Below are 17889 nucleotides of genomic sequence, written 5' to 3' on the forward strand. Positions count from 1 at the left end.
TTCATGTTGTTGTTTTGAAGTTTCCTGTGGCCCCCCCCTGGGGGATCTGTCAACACAGCAGCGTCAGCTAATGAGGGATTCTATGAAAATATAATGAGCGGCAGAGGGTGACCTCCAGGTTTAAGCTTCATTTTGACTGAATTATGGAAAGAAAAAATGCTTGTCCAGCGTCAAATGAGGGTTTGGCGTGGCCTGTACTGCCGCTGCTGTCAGTCTCTATTAGAGTGCATTTGTGGTTATTTTGCATGCTGTGATTGGTGGGTTGCAGGAAGGAAACATCAGTAACACTGCGCCTCACAAAAAGCTTGAGTCCAAGTATGAGAAGCAGAATCCCTTTTCTAGCGACACTTCATGTTTGTGTTGTTCTAATGCTGTGAGTCAAAGAAGAGGAAGTTCCAGAAAACTATGGAGAGATGACACTGTCTCTGTTGGACAGATAACACATCACAGTTTGATGAGCTCCTCTCTGACACACCACAGAAACTTGGATGTGCCATCTTTTGTGTGTGTGTGTGTATGTGCGTGCGTGTGTGTGCGGGTCTGTGTGTGTGCGCGCACGTTCGATGAGGGGGGCTTTGGCAACATTATCACTGTCAGATGAAGTCTTTGTATTTGACACCAATCTCTCATTCACTGTCTCTTTGGACTACACACACAAACCCAAACACACACAAAATAACGACTCAGACAACAAAACATCGCAAACCTTTGTCTTATTTATAGGCAGGAACTTTTCATAGCGTGTAGCGTGTTATGTCTAAGACCATAACAAACACTGACAGGCGTTTGACTTGAGAGTTTTGTTTTAATTTCAGCTCGGTGAATGAGTTAATGTCTGTTATCAGGAGGCTGAACTTGCACAAATATAACGAACTATAGAACAAGTCAACAGTAGATGAAATCTTGACACTGTCTTTCGAGCCAGTCACTTAAAATGTCACCTTACATACAGTGCTCAACGCTTGGATGGGTGCAGGGCTGAGCTGCAACTAACCTGTTTTATTATTAGTCGGGGTGTGGGACATAAATCAAATTTAAAACTTTGTTTGGGTTTAGGCCCAAGTTTTGGAAATAGGTTAACTGTGATATATGCAGAGCTGCATTGGATCGTCAGCACTTGATGGTGTTAAGGCAGAATCTCAGAAATCACAAAGAACTGGTGTGCAGCTTTGGTTCAGGCTGTGGAGAGGGTTCTCCACTAACCAGATGGTTGTTGGTTCGATCCTCAGTATTGGGAAGTGTCCTTGAGCAAAATTCCAAAACACACATTGCACCTGACGGCTGTGCTGGGAGTATGGATGGTGTGAGATAGATGAAAAGAGTTTAAGTGAGTGAGACAATGGGTGAATGTGACTTCATACTCTACAGAGATTTGAGTTTTCAATATTGTAAAATCTCATATAAACACAGTTCATATCTTTCTTCTTTTTCCTCTGGTTTCTCATTCCCTCTGTTTATTACATTCACCTTGTGCAGCTTCATTTGTCATGTCCTAGTTGTTAATTGTTTGTCAGTTTTATCTATGTATGCTGTATGATCTAGTTATTTAGATACTTCATTTAATTTGAAGTTATTTTTATCGATTTTATCTTACCTACAAAAAGGATAAATACTATCTGCAGTCTTTCCCCAGTTACAGTTAAGTTCACCTGCACAGCAGCTTCACCACACTCAGCCAACGTGAGTCTCATGTTTAACCTTTAAGACTCATACTTTAATGCTTAAGTTGTGATGTGAAATTTTAGATTTCCTCAGTTTTGGTCATAGTTCAGTAGTGAATCATTGATGACAGTGCTGACAGGCGAGGAGTCGCTCTCGCTGGGCGGCAGTGGAGGAGATGGTACCAGCGACTGGTTTCCAAAAAGCCTTGTCGACTTTGTAAATGTTTATGATTTGAAGCGGAGAGAGTTTGGGCAGTGAACTGCAGAGAGTCACTTTGTTCTGCTTTACACTGTCGGCTGTCAAAAGATGTACAATGACTCAGCTGATTCATGAAAGACAAGAATCAGCTACTTTTTAAAATACATTTTAACCTTTTTTGGACGCGTCTTTGGTTTAGATCCTCCTTGTCCTTTCACTCTCGCTCTCTCACACACACACCTACACTGCATCATGTTTAAATACAGTTCTTTTCTCAATTCTTTCTCAGTGCAATCTTCTGGCACAGCAAACAGTGTTTATTTCTTACTCATGCACAGCCTGTCCCACCACCACCTCTTTCTCACCCCTACGCACACACACACAAACTCACACTGTGGGGGTAGCAGGGTACAAGTTCAGTTCAAGATGTTATGAGTTCAGATGCAGTTCCTATACAGTCAAGACAAGAACAGGAACAGATGAGCAGAGGGGGATAGTTCTAAAGGCAAGTCAACCCGCCTCCTTCCTTCATTATTTTGGCTGCATCTGCTTCTGCTGTGTCTTCCTCCTCCTCTGTTCTCCGTCTCCCTCTTGTTTTGCCTGCCTCCAGCAGTTAGATAGCCAGGTGGCTCAAAGCATCGTGCTATTGGGGGAAACACACAAACACACACAGAGCTGTATCACTTGCAAGCAAAGTGACTTGCTGTACAACAGAAACACGCCTCCCTTTGTGTGTCTTCGTTCAAGGAAAACATCTGGGGGTATCATTTGCTCATTTTCACTCTGCTCGTGTGGACCACATCCCTGTAGATATGTCTGATCCCTGAGGGCTAGTTTCACATAGTGCTACATTACAACAACATGAATGAAAGTCGCTGTGTGTTTTCCAGCGAATGCAAAACCTCCAGTGTTTGTTTCTCGTGTATCTTTGACGATGCATTTGTTACTTATTAATTTCTTTCAAACCTCAAGGCTAAATTACCCAAAATAATAATATCTATCCGGACTGAGATAAAGTTCTTTCTTGCACAAGAATCAGATTTGACTTGGGATTTTTTTTTACTTTCAATTGAAAGACGGAGGACTTGATTCCAATCCTGAAGTTCTTTTAGGTCCACTTGGCCTGGGATTTAGTTGTGTCTGCATTTCAATCAGTATATCACAAAACTAGCTCAGCCATGTCTCTTTTATCTGAGAAACATAGCGAAGTTCCGATCCATCGTCTCATTCTAGGACACCATGGAAGTTATCCGTGCCATTACACAGCGCTCTCGGACAATTAATTCTCTTTTATATTGCATAATTCAGTAAATTTTTAACTCTGGCTGTGTGAAATGTTTAACTGTCAAGCTTTGAACTGAGATCTAACGACATCCTCTCATATTTCTCTGGGTCTATTCTATTTACATCGAGTCCTGGTGTGTTTTAGAACAGCATTCAAAATTCTCACTTACATATGCTGCAAAGAGGAGCTGCAACATGTCAATATAATGTCAGAATGGCCTGAAACTGTGAACTTTTGACCTAATCTGTCTTCTGTTTTTGCGTTTAGTGTTTATCCATATGCCAAATTTGAATTTGTCCAGTCAGGGTTTTACTATGTGGAGTTTGAATATTCTCCCCGTGTCTGGAGGAAGCCAGACTACCTGGGGAAAACCCACACAGATTGTAGCCTGCTCTTGCTGACTCTTCCAAGATCACCAAACCCTAACCTACGGCATAATTGGTAAAGATGATGCAGTTGTACGTTTAAATTTGTCTACTTCTTCTAATGGCAGCAGAAACCAATTTAAAATGATTACCCGGTACAAAAGAAGTGACCTAACCTTCACCAGAGAGACTAATCTCGCCTTAAAATGGATTCAGACATTGCCAAAGACACACACACAATTTGCATGTAACTGTGTCAATGTTTCCTTTGAGCCTTGCTTTGTATGCGTGTGTGCATGTTTCTGTGCACGCGCCTGTACTCTTATCATCATGCAATAAACCCGCAAGGAGACTCGTCCCATATGAGTCCCCTCAGGTGTCAATGAGTCATCTTCTAAACAACCATTATGAACTCAGCAAGGGTTCTAGGATGGTTTGAAATGCAGCACAGCTGGTTTCCTTCCTGCCCTCCCTCTCTCACACACAGGCACTAACAAACACACGCACACGCACACGCGCACTTGTGTTGCTGTTGCTAGGCTCTGGACGCCGGCAGTGTACTGAGCGCTTCTGTACAGGATGTACTGTTGTAGCATTGCTTTAACACTAGATGGCAGTAGTGTCCCTCCAGGAAACGTTCAACATTGGAGTCATACGTTCTCACGTTTGCGTTGAAATACGCTGCAGTATCTGCGCTCTCAGCGAGAAGGTTTGTCCTGGAATTGTCTCTGTAGCGAGAGAAAAAGCTGCTTTGTAAACAGTTTTGAGAAGGAGCTGATTTCATGTTGTCTCTACTATCGACAAAGGCTGCAGGCAACAGAAACGATAAGCGTCTCCATCACACCAGTTACATGTTTGTATGGAGCCTGCGAGATATGAAGTCCAGTGTATTTTTACAAGAAAAACCCAATCTGCAAAATTCCTCAAAATCTTTGGCTTGGTGGCATCAAGAATCTTGCGGGTGATCTATATTGTATTTGTCAGTAATTTACTCTACATACACATAATCGCACACCATTACCTGTCGTGTGGGAAGGGACCATGCTGTGTTGGCCACTCAGCCTGGAAATGAGAAAATTCACTCAGGCACGACCGGACAGCCCAGTAAAGAGGACGCCACTAATTATTAACATACACAATGACACACACACACACACACAAACATAGAACTAACACTAGTGGTTGCAGTGGCTACAACTCAGCAGACAATACTCACGGGAAATTAATTACCATGCTACACACACACACATACCAACAGAGACATGCTGAGGTAGGCCTTATTAGGTGTCTGATAGCATAGACTTAACCAAATAGACCACAGATACACACATGTGAGAGTACATATCTATGCTCTTGCATATCAATGAAAACCACAACCTGTCAATCACTTCTACTATAGAGGAACAGTTTTCAGTCCGTTCTCGAGGTCGTGCTCTCACTGAATTCCCCATGTTCTTTTCTCCGCTCATTTCTGTCATAACATCTGTTTCCATTATGAGGCTTTCATCTTTAAAGAAACACACTTTTCTGTGTTAAAAAAAAAGTCTGAACAAAATGAAGAGCCTACAGCTCACATACCAATGGAGAAAAGAGATTTTCATTGTCACAGCATTTCAGCTCTATTTCATGCTAATGTTTCTATTTGAACATTCCATAATTTTATATATATATATATGTCTCTCCACTCTCCAGAGTGTGACGGTGAAAAAAATTATAGTAAAATGTTGTGTAGCAGCAATTTCCAACAGGCAGCTGAAATATCTCAGAATGACAAAGAGGTGTCACACACATGGAAGACGCAGAAAAGATTGGAGAGACTAGGATATAAACCAGATTTGAGAGCTTCTCATAGTGGAACTCGTACGTTATGTCCTGCCTCCTGCATGCTCTACCCAGTCGCCATCCCTCCTCTAAAAGCTCCAGCTCAAGAAAGAGAGTATTATATTGAGAGGAAGAGGAGGAGTTGTCGAAAATAGTTTTTTTTTAAGTCAGCCTTCTGCATGTTCTTAATGAAACCATTTAATGTTATTCATGAGTTTCCTGCTGTGCCTGGACCTGACATCCAGAGGCATATTATGTCACAAAACAGGCACAGGGAAGAAAGTGAGGGACACAGAGAGGACAAAACGAGGGAGGAAAAGAAAGAACATAGGAGAACACCGCTGAAGTTTAGACAGATGGGCTTCATGAAGGAAATCCTTATCCCCATATGAAAATGATTAATTTCTATTATTCTGCCGCACACTAGTGACGACTAAGGAACTTTATATCTATTGCAATCTTTTCTTATTTAATATGATGCGCCTTGCTCTGTTATTACTGTCCACATCTATATATGGACTGAGTTAAATCAGTGTTTATCGTACTGTATGTACCGTATGTGACGGAGTATTTTCTTGAACTCGTTGGTTATTGCCCCAAGGCGGCAGCAGAGTTGTCTCTGTGTATTTCAATTATGAAATAATGTACAGAATATGTGTAGGTGTTTGTTTCTCACTGAACCAAATGATCCCTCATGACAAACACTGAGCCGTCAGTTGGTTGAACTGCTGAACCACAGGATGCTGCTATAAAAGGAAAAAACATGTTTCTATTGTGGTTGTTGTTATGGAAGAATAGTTGGATATTTTATGCGGCAGATTTTTCTCTTTTAATGAAACATAAGACATTTCTACTGTCCTGTTCTCTTATGTGTTCCCTGCCTATCTTTAATCAAGAGTAATAATAATAAACTTTATTATGTAGCACTTTTTAAAAACAGAGATTATAGAGTGCTTTTTACAGCAAAGCAGAACAAGTTAAAGCAAATTAGAACACGTAAAAGCAGTAAAATTATAATAAAGTCACAGTATTACATTAAAGCAAGTCTATAAAAATGGGTTGTAAGAAGGGATTTAAAAGAAGTCACTGACTCTGCGAGCCTTATCTCCTCAGGTAAGCCGTTCCAAAGCCGAGTGGCCGTGATGGCAAAGGCACGGCTACCTTTTGTTTTCAACCTCGACTTTGGAACAGCCAGCAGGGCTCCACCTGAGGATCCAAGGCTGGTTGCAGGCACATAAGTAGTCAGTCATTCTGTGATGTATCGTGGGGCCAGAGCCTGGCTTCTTTAAAAGGGATCATTACAATCTTTAAATCAATTCCAAAACGGAAAGGGTGACATAGTGTGGTCTTTCAGTTTGACAACAGGACTTAATGATTTCCTGTTCAGATTTTATAATGCTGTCACTCAAAACCCTGCACTCACGCTGATATAGCCCTTGCTTGAGCTTAGAATTGCTATGCTTGTGCTCGAACTGTGTGCTTGCACTCTAATAATTTTGTTGCTTGGACAGATTTTCTACTCGTGCTGCTTCTGGGCAACCATGAAACGTCTAGGCCTGGATTTTTTGGAATCTTGTTTTTTTTTGTGTGTGCAAAAAGTCTTTTAAAATTCAACAACCAATAGAATGCCAGGTGTAGTGTTGTCAAATGAAATAGAAGGCGCCGTTGTACAAAAAAATCTGAACATGAAATCAATACTGCTCTTAAACCGAAGAACTACACTCTTGAATAAAGATCAGGGGGAAAAAAAACATTTTCTCTCACATGAAATGAGCAAAGGAGAATTTTTTTTTTTTTTTCATGAGGAATTATTCAGTTATGTTCAGCCAAGATATTACCTTTTCACTCCAGCTCGAATACCTGCATCATAAGACTGATAAGTGAATTAAATGTCCTGTATGTGTGTGTGTGTATGTGTGTGTATACCCTTTAAATACAGAGAGCTTATCAGCCTTGGGGCGGTCACCATAACTACAGTTGCTTTGGTGCAGCTGTGCAGAAATGTGACTCAGTATGTACAGCCTTAGACTGATATTCTGTTTGTCTCACATCCTTCCTGTGTCTCTCTTCTCTGTCACTGCTGTTGCATCCATATTTCATTTACATAAACACTGACAGTATTAATGTTTTATCACACTATATGTAATTTTACAAATCAACTTTTGATGCGCTTTATATTGATTTACAAAATTTCCTTAAAACTAAATTTTAGAAATTGGTATAAACTACAGTAAAATGGCCATGTGTGCAACTGCTGCAGTGTCTGTGGTTTCAGAGATGGCTCTTTGATCAGATAGGTTTTTTTTCTTCATGTACAGATCAGAGACGAGTGTAGCCCTTTTTAGATTGATGTAGTTTAGAAATAACGACAATCAATCATTTAAAGGTTCAGTGTGTTACATTCAGTGGTGAAGTATGATGCAACTGAACACCCCTCACCTCACCCTCCCCTTCCAAACATAAAAGAGAATCTGATGTAGCTACTTAAAAGATGTTTAGTTTATCCAGTCTGGACTACTGTAGAGAGAACCCTATCCCTGTGTAAATATGAAGTATTTAAAAATAAAGGTCCCATTCTAGAGTAAATAAAACAACATTTGGTATACTTTAAATGAAACAAACTAGTGAAAACATATAGGATTATTTTATATAAAATTTCGGCCAATAGATCCCTTTCAACTAAATTTTACACCCTAAACCTTTAACTCATCATTTGCCAGTTTGAATCATCACTAATCAATAATCGCCTCTTTATCTCATAACTGAGCTTTTCACAAAACCTCTTAAGAATTAATTCACAACTTTATTAAATCTTTGAATCTTTATATAAAAAGACAAATTCCATAGTCATTCAGTGTTTAAGATTAAATAAATGTGTTAACAGATTTTGAACACTCAGGTTTTCTCAGTATGGGAGCTATAAAGATACAGACTCTTAAAGCATGTGACTGCGTCCCGAGGGCCAACATTTCCCAGAGAGTTAAGCTACAAAGAACAAGTAAGGACGTGAAAATGGGGTCGTTGTCAGCATCAGACTTCCTGTCTGGGGTCAAGGAAGATGGATGGACTTCCTGCAGCTCTGCGGTTTGTGATGTGTCCAAACTTTTAGCGTCTGAATTATGTTCTGAAGCTGCACAGAACCTGACCGTGTTTAGGTCTGGCCTGGTCCTATCTGCTGTTATTGCTTTGTGTCTCACAGGGCAGGCATTTGTTTCTTAAACTGTGGGTGGCTTCCCTGTTTCTGGTCGGTCTCAACATGACAGGAATAGCCGTGTTTTCATCGAGCACCAACCCAGGGCGACGCTATAAATTTACCTTTGGGTTCCGAGGCTCTAAAGGTCATAGCAAATAAGACACAGTTGAGTAACAAGAGGGGGCGTGGGGGAAAGGAGGGAAGAGATGAGACAGATGCAGAGGAAAGCTGTAAATTAAGAAAATAAGATGGTGAGGAGGAGAGATCCAAAACGAGGAGCATGCTTTGGAAACTCGTCCATGCCTACAGGGGACTCGGGCCAAAACCAACAGAGCAGTCTGGTCACACACTGATAGATGGTCATAGGAAACACTTAACTTCTGTCGCTAATGTTGACAGGCAGCAGCCGTGTGTCAGGGCCACACTGTGCATGTTCAGATGTCTGCTTTTGCCTCTGAGGGTCTTATAACATCATCTACAGCCTTCATTAGTGGGTCCAGCTAATCAAATGTGCCACATTCAGTACGATAAGCCCTGGGCTAATGTCTTAACATCCATGTTCTCCGTTAATCCATGGTCTGTGTCTGCGAGCACATATAGCTCCAATTAACACATTTAATTCGGAATGTTTGATCATTTTCTTTTAATCGCATGATCAACCAAACAGAATTACTGACTTGCTATATGTGAACCTATGCCAAACAAGCCTCAGGCTCCTCTGCTAACCCTGACTAACCCATGCTAACTGTACATGCCTACTAATTCAGTCTAGTCCTCAGATAGATGGTGGGGATACTGAAAATAATGTCCATGTGAGTCATGTTGGTTATGCTAAGTCAATTTTCCATTTTAATCAATAAAAACAAAACTGGACATGACTTGCCATAGCCAAAAATGTCATGTTTTTGTCCAGTGTTCTTTTTCTTTACCAAAAAAGAGACTTGTTGTCAAACTTGAGCAAACTGCTTTCAAATTCTGTTTTTAGAAATAATGTCCAGAAACATAAGCAAATCCAACGCAGTCTGACTGTAATTTTTAAAACCTTTGTGTATATTGTGTTATGTAGTATTGGTTCCTTTGTAATAGGTTGTACATTACCATTTACACTCCCACTCCCAGTATCCTGGATACGAACACCACGTCCATCTTTATATAGAGTCTATGGTTTGCAAACTATTATCAGACAGAAACCTAAGACCAGGGGAGTCCAACCTGAACCTGTGACCTCATCTTCTACATTATATGCTGTGCAGAAATAGACCACATTTGGCTCTCACATATATCCATTAATAATGTGGCTTGGAATGTGTGTCCTGTGTATTTGTTGTTGTCGGGTTCTTTTCCCTTCAGTGTACGTTATTTGATCTCCTTCAGCCAGAGTGTTAAAGTGTGGAGCTACGTGCAGTATAGTTTGCCAGTATACATGGGAGCGCTGCTGATGAGCAGATTTGTCAGAAAGTGGAAATATGTGATATATGAAATAAAACTGCCCGGTGAGGTCATTTTTATTTTTAACACTACGTTTTACTTCTGTATTTTTCTCAGTTTGATAAATTCACAGTTCTTATTTAATGACATTTGTTGTCATATTGTCATGAAAAAAAGGTTGTTGATGTTAGTATGTTAGTCATACTTTATGTTGAAGTAGTTAACTGTCATTCTGGCATATCACTTGTTGTTAATCCTTGTCCATCTAAGCACAGACACTTTTACCATGACTGTGCTTAATAAGATGAAATCAAAGTTGTCATCTGACAAAAGCTTCACACACACAACTCAGAGAAACCACATGTCTGGTGAATACAGACATGGTCCAACTCCATTCTGTCGGTAATGTGAGATTCAAGGTTATAGACTAGAAAAGAGAAATGCTGGATTGGTGCATCCCCTCTGTCATCCTGTCGTCCAAGGTGCAGACCATGAAGTTGCAGGATAACTGGCTTGATTACAGCTGTAGATCTTTTGATGCACCTGTCAGTTTTCATTGCCGTCTCACCTGGATTCTATGTTTGCTTCTGCATTGTTTGCCCACGACACAACCCTGCTCACTAACTATATAATATGTATGGATTCTACTGATCTATGCACTAATATGCACTCAAACACGCCATGACAGAGTTGTGGTGACTCAGATCTTGTCCTATGTGTGTGTTAGTGTGTGTGATTCACTCTCCGCTGGCTGTAATTGGCTATGAGAAGCAGCAGACTGAACTGAAGAGGACAGCAATGTCACACTGAGGTAGGCAGTGAACCTCGTGGCAGGAAACATACTGTACATACACACAAGAACAGAAATAAGACCCAAAACTCGACACGCCTACAGCTAACAATGCATGTACTCATGCACTGTGCTCACAGTCAGTTCTGTATAGCAAATAGAAAAGGATGAGGTCAAGTCAATTGACAGGAACGTAAAGGATGCTTGAGCGGACATGTGGATTGTGTTTGTTAATGTAGCAGCTATGACCCAGTGTTTTTTTGTATGTGGAGCAGCTGAACCGTTATTATTCAAACACTAAAATGCTGCAACAGTGAGGACAGTGTGTCGTCTGTGAGGTCACAGATCTGAAGCGTCCATCCCGTCCCTGGTCACAGAGTCAGTTATCATCAGGAAAGATTGAATATTATATCTCTGGCGTCTAGAGTCCTTTTTGATAACAGTGACTCAGCATGTGAATCAACATATTTTCATCAGTGCTGGTTTGCTCAAGTAGAATAAACTAATCTTTGTCTTTCCCTCTGTTTAGATGTGAGACCTTGCTGAGGTGTTCCCAGTGTAAGACCGCTCGCTATTGCAACATCACTTGCCAGGTAAAGTGTGTGTCAGAATGAAAGTGTATGATGTATGTGTGTGTGTCTGTGTTACTGTGTGTGTCAGTTTGTTAAGATGCCCTTCTTCTGCAGAAGCAGGCCTGGTCTGACCATAAGAGAGAGTGTAAATGTCTGCGGAGCCTGTTACCCCGAGTTCCCACTGACTCAGTCCGTCTGGCTGCGAGACTCATCTTTGCGTTGGTAAGTTTTTCCCTGTTACTCACTCACAATGATGTGCACAGAGAAAGAAGCAACAATCTTTTGTTTTGTTAAGTGTGAAGTGCTGGACGTCAGTGCTGTGATAAAGAGACTTGGTTACTTCTGCTTTTAGGAATTTTGTTCTGTTAATTCCACTGAAGGATTAAAAGCATCACCCTTGCACCTACGAAACACTTTTGGAAGCTTGAGAAGTTCATTTCAACCATTTAACAGCTTGAAACGCAATGCTTAACAATCTCTCACTAGAATTACAGCACTGCACTTGTATGCCTTCGCCAAACAGTCAAACAGTTTTATTTTTCGAGACTCATATGAAGTCACCAAGACATTTAATCACTGAAATCAAATCAGTTAATCTTAGAAAATATTTCAGAGAGCTTTCAAAATGCCAGGAACTTCCCCAAAGGCACATTTGAGGTGTCATGTTTTAGAGGCAATTGTGACCTTTGAATCTAATCAGGTGATCTGTGTCTAAGTGAACATTTGTTTGTCACAGTGCCCTTGACTGCTGGCTACCAAATTCTAATCAGTTCATGCTTGAGTGTAACTGGATGTTCAAGGCTATCTTGAGGTCTTAGGTGATGGACGACCCCAAAAACATCTGTCATAACTATGATGCTAAAACTAACATACTAATGCACCAATCGTTTTTTTCTTCCCTAAAGTTGAGTCCATCTAAGGGCAGAAGTGAGGAGCTGTACACTTTAGAGGAGCATGAAACACGTAAGTCTCTCCTCCGAGTGTGTGTGTGTTTGAATCTGTCTCTGCACATTGATGTAGACAGCAAGGTTCATTTCTTTTATAATCTTTTCACAGACCTCAGTTCCATGTCTGAGCAGAAGAAACAGGGTCTGTCTCAGCTGGCTTCTATGTTAGAGTTGTACCTACAACAAGAAGCAGCTGACCTGGCACAGGAAATAACATCAGCACTGCCACCATCCTGCAGAGAACCCCTCAGCCTCATTGCAAAGGTGGGCACATGCAAACACAATGCAAATAGACACGTTAACATCTTGATGTGCTCATGAATACATTTTGACAAGTACACACTGCAACTTGCCATGCACAAAGCCATTAGAAACTGTTATTACCTCTAGTATCCCCTGGTGCGTTTGGATTGACCCCAACATATGTTGAAGATCTTTTGAGCATCTGTGATTAGATCCCTGTGTGAACGTGAGTGTGTGTGTGTGTGTGTGAATGTGTGTTAGTGTGTGTGTTCCCAGAACAACCTCAGGTCTTATTCTCTTAAAACACACCAGCTGCCTTCACCAGGATTTTAACTGCAGATTGTTATGTGTGCAAGAATGTGTGATCTGATGCCTGACTTCTAGACTTTGTGGCTCCATGAAGCTAGAATTCAACATGTTGGTATTATGTTTGTCCAATGAAAATGATTGTGTATGTGTGAGGACTGAAAACACCTATGTAAATGATCTGAAGGAGGTTGTATTAAAAGGAATGTAAAAAAACAGTAATACTCATCTGTAAGCTACATCACTTGGCTGTTTTACACTTAAAGCAAATTTTGTTTTTTATTTTATTGGATGTCATGCCATGAAATGACTGTATGGATAATCAATGTTCCCAGATAATTAAACCTAATGACTTTACTTAGGGCCACCATGAGGTTGACCGAGTGAAGTGGCGGGACTACTTGAAGGGTTCCTGGGAAGTTTCACTCAGACATTTAGGTTCCCAACAAAAATGTATGAAAATACACAAACCACTACCATTTCAATATTTATTTCACCACACCTGCTATTGGTAAAACACAAACCTTAGATCACACAAACTGGTGTATAATGAGTTTACAGTCTCCTTGTTTGTGCGCGTGTGTGTTTGGATGTGAAGCTGAAAAACTGCTGATTAAATGCAGCTCAAGAATCCGATGGGAATTCTGCTCCAGTTTGAGGGAGATGAGGAGCGAACAGCATTGAGTGGATTAAAGAGAAGAAAGGGATGGAGAGTGTGTGAGAAAAAAACAAGCAGGGGGAAGAGAGACGAGGGAGAGGGAAGAGAGGAGGAAGTCATACAGATAGAGGGTGCGAAAGAGAGGGAGGGAGAGAGAGATGAAATGAGAAAAGGAAATTAACAAAGTGTGTTATACTTTGTCGGTTAATATAAATTGTCACTAGGCGATACCTTTCAAAAACGAGAGCCAGGGGAATGAGATTTTAATCATTTAGCAGTGAGCATGACAGATGTTTGCATTGTTTTGACTGTCACTTTACTGTCTACGTACAGTCTGTGTGAGACAGACTGGAGAAGAGATACAAAAGGTAAATCTGATGTGTGTTAGCGTGGAGTGTTGAACATTTTGTGATCTGATTATGTTCAGGAGGGTGATCTCTCCTAAACACACACACACACACACACACACACACACACAGACACACAGACACTGATGTGTTCTCTCACTGAGACTTTACACCATATTATTCTCTACACCACTTCATATTATCCTGTCCTCACTGCTTCAGTGGTGTGTGTTTTCCGGCTGAAGACAATGTGCAAAGCGTGCACAGGCCGGGTGTGTGCAGGCAGGCAGGTCAGTAAGGGGCAGACACCTACGCCAGCCAGTCATTTCATTGGAAAGAAACTGTAAGTTGAGTTTATTTCAGTCCTGCGAGGGCCACAGACAGATGACTTAATTTTATTGATTAAAGTGAAGATAACGTTGTTACTTACCAAAAGTACCTTTTACCTATATCAAAAGTGAAGTTTAATGAAACTGTAAAGCTTGTGCAGGTTCGGGAATCCTCCCAACTCCCTCTATTGTAGTGTTTGGGCTCGGACGTACCTGGATATTGTAGAGTGGTGTTCTGCTTGAGTTCATTGAATGAAGAATCTGTACAAATGCTTGGTTCTCACTCTTGATGAACTTCAAGGACCTTTTGCAGGTCGGTGAACGATATCAGGGGATGTTTTTTTTTTTTAAGGATTATTATATATACTATACTATTTGATTCTTGTTATATTTTGTGTATGTGTTTGTATTTTCATGTTCCTGATGATTCTTCTTGTCTCACACATGCAACCCTCTTTCTTCATCCCTCTCTTATTCTTCCCTCAACCTCTCCTCCCCTCATGCGCCCTCTCTCCGTAATGGCTTTAATACATAACAAATGAGAAGTGTATGAGTGTGTACTTGGAATGTTCAGTGTGCTTTACAAAATAGGTCATTACTGTACGTGTATAGTTTTCTGTGTGTGTGTTTGTGTGTGTGTGTGTGTGTGTAAGGGGTCTAGTCTTTTGTACAGAGGGGATTGTTTTGTGCTGTAAAACCATTATTTATGTTAATAGCTACTCTCCACAACACCAGTAATGTTACACAAACACACACACACATACAGGCACATACAATGAAGTAATGCTACAGCATCATTACAGCTCTTAATATACCCAAGGGAAGAAAGGATTGAAGGAGTATATGCTGTATATGTATTCATTGTGTGTTTGTCTGTGTTCATGCAGCACAGGTCAGTGATTTAGATCCTGTGTGTGTGTGTGTGTGTGTGTGTGTGTGTGTGTGTGTGTGTGTGTGTGTGTGTGTGTGTGTGTGTGTGTGTGTGTGTGTGTGTGTGTGTGTGTGTGTGTGTGTGTGTGTGTGTGTGTGTGTGTGTGTGTGTGTGTGTGTGTGTGTGTGTGTGTGTGTGTGTGTGTGTGTGTGTGTGTGTAGGCCAGCATATTCATGAAAATATCTTTAGTTTAACATACATACTATATATATATAGTTATCCCTCCTGAAATATACATGTCCTCATCAGTATCTCTGTGTGTGTGGATGTGTGCGTGCCTGTGCATTGGGCGTGTGCTTGCGTGCTTCAAATTGTGTGTGAACTCCATTTTTTGCTGCATCAGCCGTTCCTGCTCTCAGACCCATTTCTCACTCACACATTTTACACGACCAGCATGTTTATACCCCATAAAACAAACTCTTACACACCTCTCCATCTGCTCTAACCCTGCTCAGTTGAGCCTCTTTCAATAGCTCTCTGCCTGCTCACTATCATATCTCCACTTCATTGTCACTGACTCTTCTCCTTCACACTCAGGCCAAGCCCTCAACTTCATCTTATGTATGTGTTGTGTACATCGTTTGACTGACACCTCCAAGGCCGAGTTGCAGCAACTCAATCAGAAAAGTTAAAGCATTTCTAAAGTGCCACAAAAATCACAAGTCTAAAAGTATGTACTTGTACTTGATGTTAATTAACTGTGTCGTAAAATTCATGCTGTAGCCAGCAACTGCATACATTTGCTAAGCACTCTTGGTTCACAGAATGAAGTGGGCGGTCTGTTCCACAGTGCGACATGATCATTATTTGTAGATATGCAGTTGGAGCATGTAACGGAATCAATTTGTTCTAAAACAAGAAAGAGAATCATCAGGAAACTGAAAAGCACAGCTGCCACAGGAGCAAGATAACATGCCTCATCCAGTACATGCCCAATGAGGTATTCAGTGTGTGCACTCACCAAGACTTTTTGTGCAATGATTTCTGATTTGTTTTGATAAAGACTTCATTCAAACCAGGATAAAATTAAAATCTGTAACAATAACTGTCCTGTTGACTCTTATATCAGTGGAAACACTGTCTTTGTCTCTGGCACTGTTGAGTTGTGAGTCCCAAAATCTTACTGTAAAAAAGTTTATCAGTAGAAGCTTTTTGCAGACCTGATTGCTGAGGGTGACTGTAGTTTTCTCATAAGATAGATAGATAAGACCGGTTGGATAGAAAAACTTTTGTTCCTCATTTGTTGTAGCTCTGTTTTTCTGTTAGAGCAATGGAAAAAAGGAAAACCAAGAGACAGGAGAGAAGAGGAAGGTACAGAAACGATAAGAATGGATGAGGGAATACAGAGGGAGTTTTATAAAAGAAAAAATAAAGTCAAATCATAGTGACACAAAATAAAAGCAGAAGATGGAAAATTGTCAAAATTGAAGAAGAATGTGAGCCATATAATGTGACTGTGTAAACAGATTAAGGTCCCAGCAACATAAGTAACACCTGGACCACACACAAACGCACACATTTGACCATGCTGGAAGCAAGGCGCCTCCCCATGGAAAAGTATGTTGTATTGTTTATTACCCAAGTATGGAGTCAATTTATCACAGATCCGCTGTACACAGACACACGCACACACTACCTGATACCATGTGAGTGTGGAGCCAATAAATTTACACTCCTGCTGGAAACTGTTTTGGCTTCAATTGCACAAGCAAAAGTGTGTGTGTGTGTGTGTGTGTGTGTGTGTGTGTGTGTGTGTGTGTGTGTGTGTGTGTGTGTGTGTGTGTGTGTGTGTGTGTGTGTGTGTGTGTGTGTGTGTGTGTGTGTGTGTGTGTGTGTGTGTGTGTGTGTGTGTGTGTGTGTGTGTGTGTGTGTGTGTGTGTGTGTGTGTGTGTGTGTGTGTGTGTGTGTGTGTGTGTGTTTTAATAGCACGTGTGTAGGTGTATTTTTCTGTGTCCTGGACAGATGTGTGTTGTTTATGAGCGAGTGTAGCTTTCTTGATTGTGTGTAGGAGTAATTTATTCTCATGACTTTCCTTGATAATTATTGGCCATCTGTTGTGCATCGAAATGGGAAACCAGATGCCAATCTAGTATACCTAATGGAAAAGTTATCACTGGATGGTATGTTTTATAAATAAATGACCAAAGGAAGAAACAAGTCAAAGAAAAGGAAATAAATAAAGTTTATACACGGGCGAACTGGCTAGCTTTAGGTTTTTCCTTCGTGATGCGTCATTCCCCCGAAAGTTAAAGCAGAGACAGGAAAAGTGTTTCAAAGACGTCTCGTAACCTTGAATACAGTTGTGGATTTTTTTTTTTCTGGGTTTGAAAATTGTTGTAAACTTTTCAGTAATTTCTGTGCACAATTTAACAAAATATAACATCAAGTCATTTTTAATAATTTTAATGAGAGATTGTTGCACATTATAGGAAACAGTAATATCTATGAGATAAAAAAGCGCATGTTTTCACTTCCCACATTAAAATGTTCCTGTGCCTTTCATATGTGTGTTTGCCTGAAGTCATTACAATAATCCTTGTGTGTACATGTTGGTATGTTCAGCCTTATCTCTAACATTTCCCTGGTCTGCCATTGTAGCTGGCAGCGCCATGGGTGCTACCTAATTAGCTTTGCAAAAATCTCACACACACACACATGCACGCACACACACACACAGCTTACTGTAATGACTTTATGTCCATCATGAATGCAGTCACAGACAGTATAATGGAAGAGAGAACAAAAACCGTTTGTTTAATTGACTTAGATTGGCTGTGTGTGTGGGCTCATGGGGAACCGACGAAGATGAAGACG

At 40.7% G+C, this 17889-nt stretch overlaps 1 protein-coding gene across 2 annotated transcripts in view; it reads left to right on the forward strand.

Annotated features, from left to right (window-relative positions):
- smyd3 (SET and MYND domain containing 3) overlaps window positions 1-17889 on the forward strand; it is a 68968-nt gene that overhangs the window by 3627 nt on the left and 47452 nt on the right. For both annotated transcript variants that reach the window (XR_009920694.1, XM_062387378.1), the window contains exons 2-5: window positions 11272-11335; window positions 11429-11536; window positions 12220-12277; window positions 12371-12525. Coding sequence is in view for 1 of the 2 variants with exons in the window: in XM_062387378.1 (XP_062243362.1) it covers window positions 11272-11335; window positions 11429-11536; window positions 12220-12277; window positions 12371-12525 (385 nt within the window). In the remaining variant the exon portion in view is untranslated. The remainder of the gene's footprint in view (window positions 1-11271; window positions 11336-11428; window positions 11537-12219; window positions 12278-12370; window positions 12526-17889) is intronic.

The sequence above is a fragment of the Platichthys flesus genome, chromosome 1 (genome assembly GCF_949316205.1).
Source record: "Platichthys flesus chromosome 1, fPlaFle2.1, whole genome shotgun sequence".
Classification (NCBI taxonomy): domain Eukaryota; kingdom Metazoa; phylum Chordata; class Actinopteri; order Pleuronectiformes; family Pleuronectidae; genus Platichthys; species Platichthys flesus.